General features: G+C 35.7%; 2 protein-coding genes across 2 annotated transcripts; one reads left to right on the plus strand and one right to left on the minus strand.

Moving 5' to 3' along the window:
• Positions 1 to 1956: 1956 nt before the first annotated feature.
• On the plus strand, positions 1957 to 5701 carry LOC125205714 (uncharacterized). The gene is made up of 2 exons (XM_048104784.2): positions 1957 to 2403; positions 5152 to 5701. The coding sequence occupies exons 1-2, from the start codon at positions 2152 to 2154 to the stop codon at positions 5383 to 5385; spliced, it is 486 nt and encodes a 161-aa protein (XP_047960741.1). The 5' UTR covers positions 1957 to 2151; the 3' UTR covers positions 5386 to 5701.
• Positions 5702 to 7162: 1461 nt separating this feature from the next.
• LOC125205710 (protein S-acyltransferase 8-like) lies at positions 7163 to 13101 on the minus strand. The gene is made up of 5 exons (XM_048104777.2): positions 12836 to 13101; positions 10589 to 10774; positions 8612 to 8917; positions 8257 to 8490; positions 7163 to 8044 (listed from the first exon to the last, which is right to left on the minus strand). Exons 1-5 carry the CDS (start codon positions 12872 to 12874, stop codon positions 7559 to 7561), a joined length of 1251 nt encoding a protein of 416 aa, XP_047960734.1. The 5' UTR covers positions 12875 to 13101; the 3' UTR covers positions 7163 to 7558.
• Between the last annotated feature and the right edge of the window lie 2743 nt (positions 13102 to 15844).

The following is a 15844-nucleotide window of genomic DNA, read 5'->3' on the forward strand; positions in this document are numbered from 1 at the left end:
AATAAATTACTTCCTTCGTCCCAACTAAGTGGAATCGTATTCCTTTTTCGTATGTCCCAACAAAGTTGAGTCATTTCCTTTTTTTTTACAAAAAATAAAAAAAATCTAATCATTGTTATTTTATTTCACCTATTTTATTCTTTATTCATCTAACCTACTCTTTCCCTCTTCTATTTATTTTAATTTCTATTCAGCATAATTTCTCTCCGTATCCAAAAATTTTGTACCAACTTATTGAAACTGAGGAAGTAGAATTTAGTAATTTTATATCAATAAATTAATTGTCTAATTTTAAAAATTATTTTCCATTAAAGAGACAGAATACTTTAATTATTTTTTTTTACTTTAAAATAATATTAAAATTTGTGTCTAACTTAAAATATATATTCTCGTGGGATGGATGGAGTAATTTACGGGGTAATTACAATGTACATACAAAATGTTTCACCAATGTTTCAATTGAATACAAAATATTTTAAGTTAACAAATATCATACAAAAACTTTGATTAGTGTTACGAACTAGTACATTTCATCTAAAATCACTAACACTATCACTTTTTCTTATTTTTCTCCAAAATTATACCCTAAAAACATGATATTATTTCTCGAAATAATACCTTATGCATTGCCATATAAGCATTTTATCAAGCAATGAATTCACATTTAACTTTCAGCTAATATTTGTAGCTAATTTTATAGTCGAAAGGATGAAAAATAAGAAAAAGTTACGATGTTAGTGATTTTTAGACGGAATTAGGGGTGGCAAAATGGGTAGCAGGTAATGGGTAATTCCCATCTTGACCCGCTACCTGACAATAACGGAAAACGCTTTGGGATCGGATAGTGTGTTTTAAAGTTTTGCGGGTAGCGGGTATACCCACTATCCGCGCGGGTTTACCTGTTAGTCCCGATAATACCCGTTATTATTAGTATTAGTCATATTCCATCATTTAGTGTTCCATACGATTTATATTAATAAAAGTGTTTCAAATAGTTAAAGTAGAGAAAAAAAGTAAATAGTTATATAATACTCCCTTCGTCCCTCATAATTTGTCACCATTTGCCCGACACGGATTTTAAAAAATGTAGTAGAAAGTGGGTTGAAAAAGTTGTTGGCATGTGGGTCCTACTTTTATATATTAGTTTTATAATAAAATGTGAGTGTGAATGAGTTAGTGGAATATAAAGTCCACTACCAAAAATGGTAAAAGTGAAAGGTGACAAATATTTAGGGACGGACGAAAAAGGAAATAGGTGACAAATTTTCAGGGACGGAGGGAGCAATACCTATATACGCACTACTCATTTCGAAAGAGAAAAAAAATAAATAGTTAGAACTGAGAAAAAAATTAAGTAAGAGAGATAATAATATACAGAAGAGTATTTATATTATTATATTTCCAAATGAAATGCCTCTATTAAGGCGGAACAGTGGGAGTACTTTATATAATCTAAGAATTCTTTTAAAATATTTTTATATTTCAACGAACATACAATTAAAAATTCACCGGTACTACCTATAGAGTGTCCCCTCACTTCTATTCTTAATCTATTCAACGTTTACCATCGATATTAATAAAGTAAATTAGGGAACATTGACGATTATTATGGTTTTCAAATTTTTTATTAGGATTTCGGGTCGGGTACGGGATACCCGACACGGATATCGGGTAATTCCAGTATGTCGTGGGGTGGGTATCGGGACAACAAATTTGGCTAAAATCGAGTACGAGTACCTGACTTATCGGATGCGGATACTCACGGGTAACCCGTTTTGCCATCTACGAAATGTACTAATTTGAAATAGTAATCAAACTGTCTGTATGATATTTGTTAACTTAAAATATTTTATACTTAGAGTGAAACTTCAGTAAAACATTTTGTGCGCAAGTAAGGCGTAATTAATTTACAATTATACTCGTTACTCATCAATTAAAATTCATTTTGTAAACTCAAATTCCAATTCCATTGTAACAAAAACTCGAAAAAATCGTGATTTTCGGCGCATATTTTCACTGTTCACCGTCGCGGTTATTGAATCGTCGTCACCAACCCTGCATTCCGGCAGTCTGCAATTTCAATTTTAAAGCCCCAAATCAGTTCAGTTGCACAATTTTGGGAAGCTGTATATATGTATTTGAGTGAAGATTATGAGGCTCTTTAAGAGAATCGCTGGTTTGTTGGGGTTAGGGAAAGACGAAGATCAGCAGCACCGCGACGGCGACGCTGCTGCTGAGGCCACCGCTCCGCCTCCGTTCTCTGCCGGATCCGCCGCGGCAGCTACTGCTTCAGCTCAGCATCTCCCACGCAGAGGCTTCAGCGTTCCTGTTCAGGTCCCCGTCGAGCGGGACCCACCCGCTCCTCTTCTCTTATTTTGCCCCTCCGGAGATGGTGAAGTTCAGGTATGCTTACTGCAATGTTGTTTTTACATTTTTTGTGCTGAATCTACGCTGATTAGGTGGACATTTGTGTAAATCCCTCTTTCGCTAAGTTGATTAGGTTTTACTAAAGCTGAATCGTCGAAAATTGAAGTTTGGAGATCTGATGAGTGATCAACGTGTGCGTAGAAATTCGTGGCCTGAATTTTGCAATTGAGTTGATTTTCTTGACTAGGATGTAGTTTTCTCATGTAACAATTAGATTATGAGAGCTACGATTTTGTAAATCTAGTGGAATTGCCTAAATGTGTTTGTTTACTGTGAGATCATCATAAGCTACAGTTCCAAAGTGCATAACTGCATCAAATGAAAGAAAGATGCAAAGAAAGGATTGCTGGGAATTTTAATTGTGATTAGTCTCTGATCAAAACAAGGTTTGTCAATGTGGTGATCGGTTAGATGTGCTTGAGTTAAATGCCATGTTCCCGACTTGTGATCTGTGTTTGGCCGGTTTCCATTTTAAAACAGAATCTGTAAGTTGTAGTATTACACAGTTGGGGACTTGGCTCTGTTATACTATGTTTTAGCTAACTAGGGTTTTCTTAATTCTACTTCTGAATCAATGTGGTTAGAGAGAACAATAGTTTTCTTAGAGAAGGAAATGTATGCCGTATTGCCGTCGCAAAAATAAAATATTTAGATGCTGAGTTGCATCGGTAGAGGAAGAGCTAGTACTAGGGAGCAGTGCTACACTGGGTGAATTTACCAGGAGGAGAGCTGATAGGTTGAACTTTGTCTTATAATCCTTTTTTTCTTACCCTTTATGAGAAACTGTGTCGGTTGTTTGGTAAGCTACCAAAAAGGGAAGGTAGAGGAAATCAAATGTTATCTTTATATATCACTCCTTTGCTGACCCTCCAGCATTTCGATCCTTGAATAAAATATATATGATCCTCTGGAGTCTTGCATCCATGCTTGTTAGGACGTATTTGCTTGCAGAACTTCTCAGGTTTGTCTTTTAGAGTTATATCTATGTTAAGACTTTTTTTGCTGTTTCTGAAGTTCTGCATATAGAAAGTGATTGCCTTCGATTACTGAAGTAAAAAGTCAGTCATTTTTATTTGTTTTTGTAAGTTGTATGCTTCCATGTGATTATTGTGGAGATTGAATTTGTTTTCATGGAATTCAAGATCAAAATTTTGTTGGTCAGATTCTTTAGGGCATCCTAGACTATATTAGTAGCCATTTCATTGACTTTCGTGCATAAGTTTATAATTTAGAATGGAAAGTAACTCTTTGGAAAGAGGCTTAATTTTAATTATTCTATCTAAGTTAGTAGTCCAAAACGGAAAGCCTTCGAAAGGGCACTGTTTGACTAAAATGAAAACTTAACAACCACATTTATGTAAGGCTGGTATAATTTGGAATACCTAGAGGAAGCTGTGTTTTTATTTGAATATCCGGTATACTCTATTTTCTTGACAAAGAAGAAAGAAAGCTTAATGGCTATTAATTCTTTGGTAGGATGACTTTTGTAATTTCTAGGTATCAACATTGTCTGGGTTGCTAATTTTTCAAAATGAGCTTTTGTGTATTCCATTCTCAACCTTATATATGTGTCCTTGCTTGCTTACTGATCAATAAGGTAGTGTGGTTGGTGCTTAAAGAGTGCCGGTAAATTGCGATCCTTATGTTTAATCACATATTGGGCTTAAATATGCATTTGATTACTTACTCAGAATTAAACACAACTATTAGAGATGAATGTTTGCCATGTCATTCCTTTATTGCCAATTGGAAAGGTGGGGTATTGATGAAATATCATTAGTCCAAGTTGGTTTTCTGGTAAAGCCGCATATATATTAAGTTGATGCGGTATTAGAAATGTCAAGAGTATGGGCTATTTAAGGACACGAGGTAAGATCAGAGAGTCAGAGACGTGTCTGACATGGCTTGCCTATGTTACTGGAAGGCCCATAGGGAGCAGGGGCAATAGATTATTGGAAGTTGGATAACAGTCGTCATGAAATGCTTCCTAGATCTTGGAAAAGGGATAGCATTTGAGCATGTAGTAAGATTGCGTAATTGCAGGATGCAGACCAGTGCATTGTGTTCCTGCAAGTAGCTGTAATGGGCTAACATAAAGATGATGAATTTGATGTAGTATTATACTCCCTCCGTTCCTTGTTAATTGAGGCATTTCTTTTTGGCACGGAGTTTAAGAATAGTGTGCTAAATGGGTGGTGAATAAAGTAAGAGAGATGAAGAGAGAATAAAGTAAAAGAGAGTTACTTTTTACCAAAAATAGAAATGACTCAATTATCTTGAAACTTTCCAAAATAGAAAAATGACTCTATTAACATGGAACGGTGGGAACGGATGTTTCCATTTTCAAGAGCTGGGTTTATTGGTTTTCAAGCTTACTGCCTCAGATGTTGGTGGTATCAAGCTCCGGTGGAGCTGACTCTATAGGCTTACAGCTGGGTTGATTGGTTTTGCAGCTTTTATTACTCTGTGCTTGATTGAGTGCCTGTCGTTGCACAAATCCTATAAATAATACAGTAGTTTTATGAGTAATATCCTAGTTTCTCATCTTAATGTGGATTCTGCCCGATCTATATCATTGCTATATAACTTGTCATCGCATAATAAATTCTTTCCACTAGTATTGCTATGATTTATAATCATGTGCGTACACTGATGAGAAACTACTGCGGTAACACTTTTATCTTTACTGGTGTCAGTTCAGTAATTACATTCCATATTGCTCAGGGCTTGAGGTGGTATGCTAGGCGCCTTAAAATGGATGAAGATGGAGATGTTGCAGATGAGTTCCTTGATGAAGTGTCACCAGATACGTTAAGAAGTGTGGGAGCACAGAGCCCTGCACCAAGGTTTGAAGTGAAGAACAGCACAAAACCTGTCAAAGTGAAGAATCTGGAATTGCTACCTAACGGTAAAATTCATCATCTCGTGGAGCACCATGGCAAGCTGGAGTGGCTGTAAGTGAACAAGATTGGTTTCCATATTATTAATGCTGGTCCAAGTTGTCTTAACATTAACTGTACCATAATTCCTTCCTTCCTTTTTAGAAGAGATAAGAACTGATGTGTGTCACAATTCTTCTTCAATACTGTCGTTCTCATTACAATTCTTCGATTGAGGAATGTGCAAAAGGCAATGGTCGACTGCGATGCAACTGTTTAACATCACAAGTTGTTTTGCACAATGCCAAATTGTAACCTTGAAACGTTCGAGTTATCATTGTATACAGGTTATTGAGAGTTGAGGTCATGTTATGCGACTCTCGTCTCATTTCTTTTGTCTTGTGTTTGATTTGTTCTGCTATATGTATGTGTTTGTAATGCTTAATATTCTGGTGTTTGTGATGATTAAAGATTGTGTGCAATGGAAGAAACGAAGAAAAGAGTAAAAACCATGTAAAATCCTCTGTAGCAAATAAAGAAACATCAACAAATGAAACACCAGAAAACTCAAATATTTTTTTCCATGTTTCTATCAATTACTAATTCACTTATTGTTCGATTATGAAACTTATTATCCCCAAATAGTATCATTAACAATAACAGTAATGCCTACATAGTAAACATAGCGATCTTTTAAAAATTTCTCGTACTGCTGAGGCCATCAGCAATGTCTATCATCAACGTGGCATGCTTGATGGCCAATTGATTCTTCTCCAAAATGCCCTTGTGCTTCACAACAGCCTTGTCACAACGGTTTACATAGCTGATAATCACCTCACCATCTAGACCTGCAATGGCCGGTTCTTGTGAAACATCAGTTATGACTTTTGTCATGTATCCGGCAATCTCCTCATAACAGGACAGGCACTCCTCGACTTCCCTCGTTTTGAACTTAGCATAAGTGTCCTGCAAATAGGACAAGGTCTTGCACACGTAAATGGAGGTCGAGTTTATGGCAACCTCGAGAAGGGGGACTAAATTGTCCTTTTTTGCATAGGCAGCATGACTTCTTTTGAGCACACTGAGGCAGAAGGGCCTTTCCACATACAACCTTCTGTAAAGGCAGAAACGGTTTACTGTTTCATATGGAATTGCATTTGGTGAGTTTTTGTTGCGGTGATCCTTTTCTTTTGATGCAATTGTTGGTGAAAGAATGACTAGGAAATAGAGGTTAAGTGTGAAGAATATTACAATATATCTTGAAGGATCCATTTATTTTCTGATGGTACTTATCAAGAATGCACTATACATACAATGTTGAGTTTAAGAAAATATATAAAACTGCTGACATTAATATGTTGAAATGAATGTGGATGTTACGTAGTGCTTATCACTTTCATTGTTCAAACGTATAGAACATGCATTAAATCGAGTTGGCCATTTGATTTCCATTTAATTCAAGTAATAGTATTCCAAGAATTGATACTTCCTCGGTCCGTCATTAGGAGTCTTATTTCTTGGTGACACGGATTTTAAGAAATGTTAAGAAAAATGGGTAAAAAAAAGTTAATGGAATAAGGGGTCCCACTTGTATATATTAGTTTTAAATAAAATGTGAGTGGAATGAGTTAGTGAAAGATAGGACCCTATTACCATTTATGGTAAAAGTGAACCGGGACTCCTATTCGTGGACGGATTAAAATGGCAAAACGGGACTCCTATTCGCGGGCGGAGGGAGTATTAATTACAGTGTTTTCTTATGCCTAATCTTCTACCTCTGCAAAAAATAACGCAATGAATTTAACCAAATTGTAACGATTCACAGCTGAAAATAGTTGATACAACATAGATTATGGTAAAGCCGCAAAATAAAAATGTTACCAAATCTATGTAAAAAAGTTAATTACACAAAGAATACTGATTCATTAACCCACACACACTATGGATATCAAATAGGGAAGTTTGAGGTAAATACAAAGTAAGAAAAACGACATTTTCCCCCACCACAATTACATAAAACCTTCACATTTTTCATAAAAATAATAAAAAAGGCAAAGATTAGATTGATCCAAGGATGAGCAAGAGATGAATGATAGCACAAATCTTAGCCTAAACAGGTAGTAAAAATGGATCAACTTGGCCTTGGATTGAATAGAAGATGGCATTTTTCTTCCAATATCTAAACGCAAAAGGAACATCGTTCGAGTTGCAAGTTTACCGCTTGATGTCCGGTGCACGCCTACTGCTCTTCTTCACACTGACTGCAATGCTTCTTTCGAATTGGCGAAGTTTCCCTCATTGCCGATGTCCCAGCTCCCACTTCGCCCCCAATTTGGGTGTCGTGTTGGTTCTGATTGCACGCCAGGGGGACGTCTGTCAGAACCCAACGCGGAATCTCCTTCAGATGAATTGTGATGGGGTACGTCGCTTCCTCTACTACGAATGTCAGCTTCAATGTCTTCAATGTTATGACGCTGTGAGATTTTCAAAAGATCTCCACCGATGTCTAAATCATCTTCCACCTTCATACGTCGGCCATCTCCAGGTTCCTCTGGTTCGGCATTGTCCCTAGAAATGGGCATCGGTGGCCTCTGGGATTCCTCCTGCACCAAAGCTCGGAAGTTGTTCTTTGAGGGCTTCACCGGTGTACAGAATACTTCAGAAAAGTTGTTTAAGCAACCACGATCATAGACATTGATCCTGTTGTCAGCTCTGTAGCGGAAATTCTCATAGGTTGTCTGCAATGAAAACCCCAAGATAGTAATTTGTATTATGACCTGAAGTATTTTCTCAAAGCAAAATTGACAAATAAGATTAAAATGACTCTCGACAGTTTCAGCAATGCTTCTTTCACTCTCAAGAATAGAAAATATTTCTCCAGTTTAAGTGATGATGTGTTACAGTAGAAACAAGAAACTGAACTTCAGAATGTTAAAAATTGGAAGCAAACCTGATTTGTGCTTATTAGATAAAGGTGAAATCCAGTCAGCCCACCAACAAACCATAACGATATGAAACAGTAACCCATCAGAATCACAGATACAGGAGATTCTTTCATTGCCGTCCACACAGTACCTTTATGATCATCCATCAAAACCTTGATATAGTAAGCTGATATTGAAAACACAAAGATGCAAAGAAGTGCTGCCGAGGAAACAAAACAGAAGAAATAACGGTAGTTTCGCTGCATAGAAGTTGAAGAAAAAAAAGAAGTTAGGCGTAACGAGGAGCAATGCAAAAGAAAACCAAAATGCAGAGAAAGGAAGGGTCGAAAGGAATCAAACGATTTGAAGAAGATATCTTACCATTCCTATGCACTGACCTACCCAAGGGCAGTGATGATCAAAACGCTCCACACAATTATTGCAGATCGAGCAGTGTGAGCAACGAGGAGGACGATATAGCATACAGGTATCACAATATTTAACTCTGACAGGGAGTCCATTGACCATTACTTCTTTGGTTCGAGGGAACTGGAGGCTTGGTGTCTGCCGTCCACCAACCTCCACTGACGCAGAAGTATCATAACGAAACTCTTCTTCTGGAGGGTGTGAATTACGTGGCACAATCCCAGGATCTCGGGATGAGGTTAGAAACAACAAAACTAGAACCTACAGTAATCAATTAAAGACAACCATAAGCCATGAAGATTTCCATATTACATTTGTCTCTTTGGATAATCACAATGACCATAAATGCAATACTGAATATAAAATGGTATTGATGATCAGTAGAGTATAAAATACACCTACAGTGACTTGCTTAGCCATATATTCCTCCATCCCACAAGAATATGCACTCTTTCCTTTTTAGTCCGTCCCACAAGAATATGCACTTAACAATTTTGGAAACTATTTTCTCTCTAACGAGGTGGGACCCATTCTCCACTAACAATACTTTAATTACTTTTTCTCTCTACCTCTCCTATTTCACCAATTTTGCATTAAAACACGTGCCGAACCCAAAGTGCATATTCTTTGGGGACGGAGCGAGTAGTTAATAGTATGAAACCACAAAGTGTGAAAAGAGAAAAGGAAGTTCAGTCACCTAATGTGGGTATAAGTCCACGTGGATGAATTAAAGAACCACAAAGGTGGTTTCTTCTATGCATTCAATCAGGCTCCTTCTGAGCTGCCATATGGCCGTATAATCCGGTTGTAAATTTAGGTTAACAAATAAATTATCTCAAGAAAGTTTTATTCAAAGCATTATTGGCTGCCATTGCACTATTGCAGCAAAAAAAGAATGCGCAGAAACCAAGCAGGTAACTTGTAGGCTCTACAATTAAGCAATGCCAAACTTCATGCTTCAAAGGCCATTCCATGTTGTGTGAGCTCATCCACAATAAGCATATACCAACAATAAGGTGATGTGTATTTCTGGTGTTACAAGTCATACTGTTAGAAATTAGTGGAGCTCTTTGGTACACTAAACTCAAGACACTAGCATCTGCGACTAAACCATAAGGCTGCCCTGGATCAAATTCAGAAAAACATAAACTGAGAGTATTATTTAATCCACGTATCCTAGAAATTATCCCAGAGAGGTGTATGCCACAGTTATGTTCTTTGAAGGGGTTAAGATCATACTCATTTAGCGGATCATTTTAGAGAAATTATATACCCTATACTTCAGAATTTAACGGTCAAAACACCATTCTCCTTCTGTTATTTTTTAGAGTCACACACTAACCCACTAGATGATTTGAATGCCAGTCTATATTAGTAGTAATGTATTATTTCTCATTCTTTAAGGAAACACATATTAGTATAATGTGATGAGAACACAATATTAGGACGCCAATATGAAAAATATAACACAACCCAAACAGTAATTTATCCAGCATACCCTTTTTCATCGAGATACAAGATACAAATCATATCAAGAATTCTATACTAATATGGTATTGCCCTGATAACCAAAAACATAAGCATTGCTGTTCCAGATATCCTGTACTGAGCATAAGAACCCCCTTCATCAGCCTTCTCTGTCACAAACTATTAGGTACCTTGTGCTGAGACTATTGTTAATATATTCTTAAAAATAGCTCCTTAATTACGTAAGAGAAAGTTTATAGAAGACTCCCATATCCATATGATATATTCAGAACCAATTAGCAATTTAGATTAGGATGAGCAGAGATGACGAATTATTACTACTAGTAGAACAATCAACATCACAGGTTATAAACCAAGACGCAGGAGGATGCATCCATTAGCAAACAATTTAGGAAAATTCCCATAATATTTACATAATAATCAGGAGAGATATTAGGAACTGACATGAATGGTGAAGACTATAGCAGCTACAATGATTGCATATCCTGCATTGTAGGACGAGAAATGGTGACGAAGATGCCTTGCGACAAAAACACAAAAGATAACGACAGGGGCAATGAGCAACAATAAGGTGACAAGCAGTGATCTTGCATCGGGGCCAAAAATCAACCTCCCACTCAGGAAAAAGATCTGCAGAAGGTGCAAATTAAATTTGTCATCTACATGTAGAATAACATAACCTTTACTGGAATAGAATCACCTGCACCCTTTCTTTCAAAACATATTTTAGTTCTCTCAAATTTGCAGTAAAAAGGGGTTAGTGTATCCTGTCTAGGTACTAGTCCTAGATATAGGAAGAAACAAGACTCCAAGTGATAATCAAGATCCCAGCCACAGAATTTCTCAATGTAATCGAATGTATAGACTACTAACTGACATACAGAGAGAACGCAGGGAGGTTGTAAATACTAATTACCACTGCTAAACATCTGATAGGGTAAGCTTTGATTGCATTCAACAACTTAACCCTATGTGTTAAGAATTTATGAAAGCAATTACCTTCCCAGGCCAAAGTAGTCACATCTTAGAAGCTAAAAGTGAGTTGTAAAAGCAAATACTTCAATTCTACTATGTTCATTCCTAAGACATGTGCATAAATACCACTTGATTCCAATATATGGTCATTTCTTACATAAGCATGAATATGTATCCATGAAACAGAATAATACTTGAGCAGTTTTGATAGGCAGGAATATGCAATTTCAAGGCCATGTGCAATGGTGATTGGTGAATAAGCTAAACTCCACATGCTAACAAAATGCAACCTAGCGTCAACAGCTATTTGAGATTGACAATATCAGAATGATGTGAGAACTTATCAACATTTGTTTTGAACAGTGTAACATATCCACTCCCACAGGCAGAAAGGTTAAAATTTTAAGTGCTCAAAGGCATATAAGAAGTTTGCCAAGTGACAACAATGAATATGAATAGGCAAATAAGAACCTTGTTATTATAATCTGTATAAAGATAGCATACACCTAAATTTAGCCAAACAATATGAAAAGATAAGTGTGATGTAGCATTGAATAATCTGGTACAACAGTTTGAACCAAATAAAACAGTTCCGGTTTAGAGATTTTGCATCAACTGTCAAAAGCCACCAGCATCATCATAGTTTCCTTTTCTCTATAATGAAAGATGAAGGGCTTGGTGTAAATATCGATTATCAATTCCTACTAAAACAATTTTAGGAGTACTAATTTCAAAGATTTTACTATAGGAACAATTTCTGTACATGACACTCAAAATAAATCCCATACATACATAACAAACAAACTAATATGTGATGTTACAGGTACTACTAAAAGCCATGTTTGACATTAAATGTCATCACCCTTAATTGGTGAGCAAAGTGGCATTTGTATATCACAGACCAAGCTGAGTCATGGAAGATCTTGATTCTGATAGTTGTATCGTGAAAGTAAAAGAGTTACTTAATACAAATTATTGATTACAATACACACATCTCACCACCCTTAATCAGTGACTAAATAATATTATACTATGTTACCACCGACTGCAAGCCTTCAGTTCTAATTGCCATATCAGAAGATACAAGATTAATGTTAAGAAAGGATAACGACTATTTGCAGCTGAATTGCTCATTTATTTCACAAAAACACCCAAATGTCTAATTTTTATGTGAGCTAAAAAGGTGCTGGAGCATATTACAAATACAATCTATACGACACATCATGTTTACAGTTAAGCACACTCGTCAAAAGTTTCACTTGATCCACCCAAAAAGAAGATCAAGGAAACACAGAAATCATCCAATCATGCATCAAATCTGGATTCTATATTACTACACAAAAGTACTAATCCAAACAAGTGAGAATTGTACAACCAGATATTCAATCAAAATAGCAATACAACATCAAATTAAGTGCATTTAAGTACCCCATAGCTGCAAGATTAAGTACATGTAAAGGGGAAAGCCACAAATAAGTCTTATACTCCACACATAGGCATACACACAAAACAAAAACATCCCATTAAGCAAACAAAACAAAATCCTTCAGCTGCAAATAACCACTTCATTAAAATAAACAACTTAAGAAGAGCAGCAGAAAAAACAAATAACCCTAATTTCAGCACTCTCCCAACTTCAAGCTAAGCTAAAGCAAAACAGAATTCCACAAAATTAAACAGAAGTCCAGAAAATGCGAAAAACAGAATAAATCTCACATTGTTACCCTTCCATACTTGGTACACGCGCTTAGCCATTCAGCACAAAACACAACCAGAAAAAAAAATTACAACGGAGCTACGCCGGAAGCGAATCGAAGATTTCAAACTTGGACAGTCTGCTCATCTCACAATAAAACGCACAAACAGTGGCGATGGTGAGAGTGGGAAACTTTTAGGTGTAATTAATTGTGTGCTCCCACCCTTTTTTGCTGTGTGTTTTTGGGCGTAATTATTAGAGAAAGGTTGAATTTGAAAATGCAGCCAATTTAAGATTGGGGTTTTTTAGGGATTTTGAATAGTTGAGGGGTCTTCGTCTTCGCTGCCAACCCGATTTTACTATTTGGAATGTTTTTGGGGAAATGGATTCCTTTTTTTTGTTGAGTGATAAATTAATTCACTTTTTTTGGAATTTTGTGTCACTAATCATTCCTGTATTACTATTAATTTAGGGTTGAATTGTTGTGTTTGGGTGGCGTTTTGATTTGAAAATAATACATTATTGGTTGATTAATTTAGCTGGACATTTAGTGTTTTATTCAAAATAATGGGTGGCCAATTAAATGCCGATTTATAAATGTGCAGAGAGAAATAAATACGATACTCGATTCTAGAAATAAGAAATATAATTGTGGATTTAAAATTAAGTATCGCACTAGCACACACAAGTTTTCAGATGCGTAGCTACACAAATTTAAGTATTTTACTAATACATGAATAAATCTTGCATCGACATTGTAATGATTTTTTGCATCGATAGTTTGCTTCATGAATATGTTTCTTACTATTAACTCGACGATATTTTTTGTTATACATGTGTTGTGTTTTTCTAAGATAAGTCTACCCTAGTGCCTTAGCTTAAAAAGGTTGGTAGCTTTTCATTAAAGAAAAAGTTGCACGTTTGAAATTATGATTATTTATGTTTATATGTGTTGACAGTAAATTGTTAGTACTCATAGTAAGTTTAAAGTTTCAGCCATCAGAAAATTGACTTGGTAATTATCGTTTCAATGTTTTGATCACCTCATTTTTTTTAATATACTAAATTCTAAAAATAAAATAATGGATACTAAATAATGATTATTTAAATAATAAAAAAAATTTATGTAGACATTCTAAGTAGGGGCGCAGGCAGCGTTGGAGCAGCTGGGCAATTGCCCCCTCTCACCCATCTCAAACCTTAGATATTTATATATATATTGTTAATTATACACTCTAACCATATACTAAATGTCCCTCTTCAAATACATAAATTTTTCCTATATAGTATTATATTTTTGTCTCTTCTCCAATGAAATCCTGGCCCCTTGATTCTAAGAATGAGACAAAATTAATCTTTACTACAATTTTTTCTTAACGACTGAAAAACAAAATAGCCCCATACAAGTATACGATAGTATTAAAGTGAAATAAAAATAATCATAAGCATTAGTAAAATATACTACTAGTCCTACTATATTCATTTCAATTGATTTCTTCTGACCTCAATAAGAAAAAGGTACATATTCAATTCAATATTAATCTACCATAACCGAAACTAGAAGGGCTCCATACCTATTGTGTGTATACCCTCCAACAATGTTTGAACATGAACATACAATTATATTTTGTGTCCGATTCCTAATTTTTGAATAGAAAATGTGGAGTAATAGATATCTTAAGACACTTGCCACTAGCACTTGCTTGGGACACGATAGCTACATATATATACCATAAAAAATAGTAAGATCGATTATCTGATTAGCGTGTGCCCGAAATGCCCCTGGTCGGGTTGTCTTAGGCCTCGCCAAACCCATCCCATAGCTCGAACACTGCCCATTCCTAGCCCTAACCTCATTCGAATTTGACCCAAAACTCAAAACTCATTTCCACATTTGTAATGTTTAACATTGAATATTACTCCCTTCGTCCACGATTAAGAGTCTCATTTTTAAATGGCGCGGGTTTTAAGAAATGTTAAGAAAAATGAGTGGAAGAAAGTTAGTGGAATAGGGGTCCCACTTGTATATATTAGTTTTAAATGACATGTGAGTTAAATGTGTTAGTTGAATGTGAGGTCTCTTTACCATTTATGATAATTATGAACCGTGACTCTTATTCGTGGACGGACCAAAATGGAAAAACGGAACTCTTATTCGTGGACGGAGGGAGTAGTATAAATAAGTGAAGTAATTTTTATAGTAGATAAAAGTATACATAAACACCACCGTGTTAATAAACAAAAAATTATTTAAAATATATTAAATCGGGTCTTGTCGGGCCCGAGCCGGATTGATCGGATGGGCATGACCCAAGTGTTATATGGAGGGCCGTTTATTATTTTGGCTTAATAGTAAAAACAAAAATATCATTTTATATTGAGTGTTAGCCAATTTATTGGCATATATACAACTTTTTGATCAAATGATTATCGTGTCATCCAATTTTAATCGAAACGTTTATTCAGTTTGACTATAATCTCAATATGACCACACGTTTAAAAAATGACTATCCAAATATCAAATGAAATGTTAGGCCTTCTTTTGGCTATTAAGCCCATAAATTTGGTAATGTTGAGTTTGGGAGAGTTTAATGATTTAAAGGTTTGTTGAATGTTTGAATTCAAAAAGAAGTTCGGTTTCAATAATTTATATCCATTGTTTCTTCTACGCACAATCTTTTCGAATTTTACGAAGCAAGTCTATTGTTTATATGCTTTGTATCCGTATAGTTTGCCGCTAGCTAAATGAATATGTATTGGGCCTAGCTCGTCGTATGTGTGCCTATTTACATAAAAGTAGGGCATGCAGCTATGTAATCTGAAAACAATCTTAATAACATCTGTTCTTCGTTTCCTGCCCGTGGACGTAGCCAACACAATGTTGGTGAACCACGTAAATTTTGTGTCTCTTTACGTTTCTGTTTATCTCGATTACACAATTGTTCTATTATGTCACAACACCTATAAAAATAATTCGAACACATTATAAAATATAATTAACTTAGGAGACATATTCAAACATGACGATC

Source organism: Salvia hispanica, chromosome 6 (assembly GCF_029641045.1).
Source record: "Salvia hispanica isolate PSC_SH4W2 chromosome 6, Shi_PSC_v1, whole genome shotgun sequence".
Classification (NCBI taxonomy): domain Eukaryota; kingdom Viridiplantae; phylum Streptophyta; class Magnoliopsida; order Lamiales; family Lamiaceae; genus Salvia; species Salvia hispanica.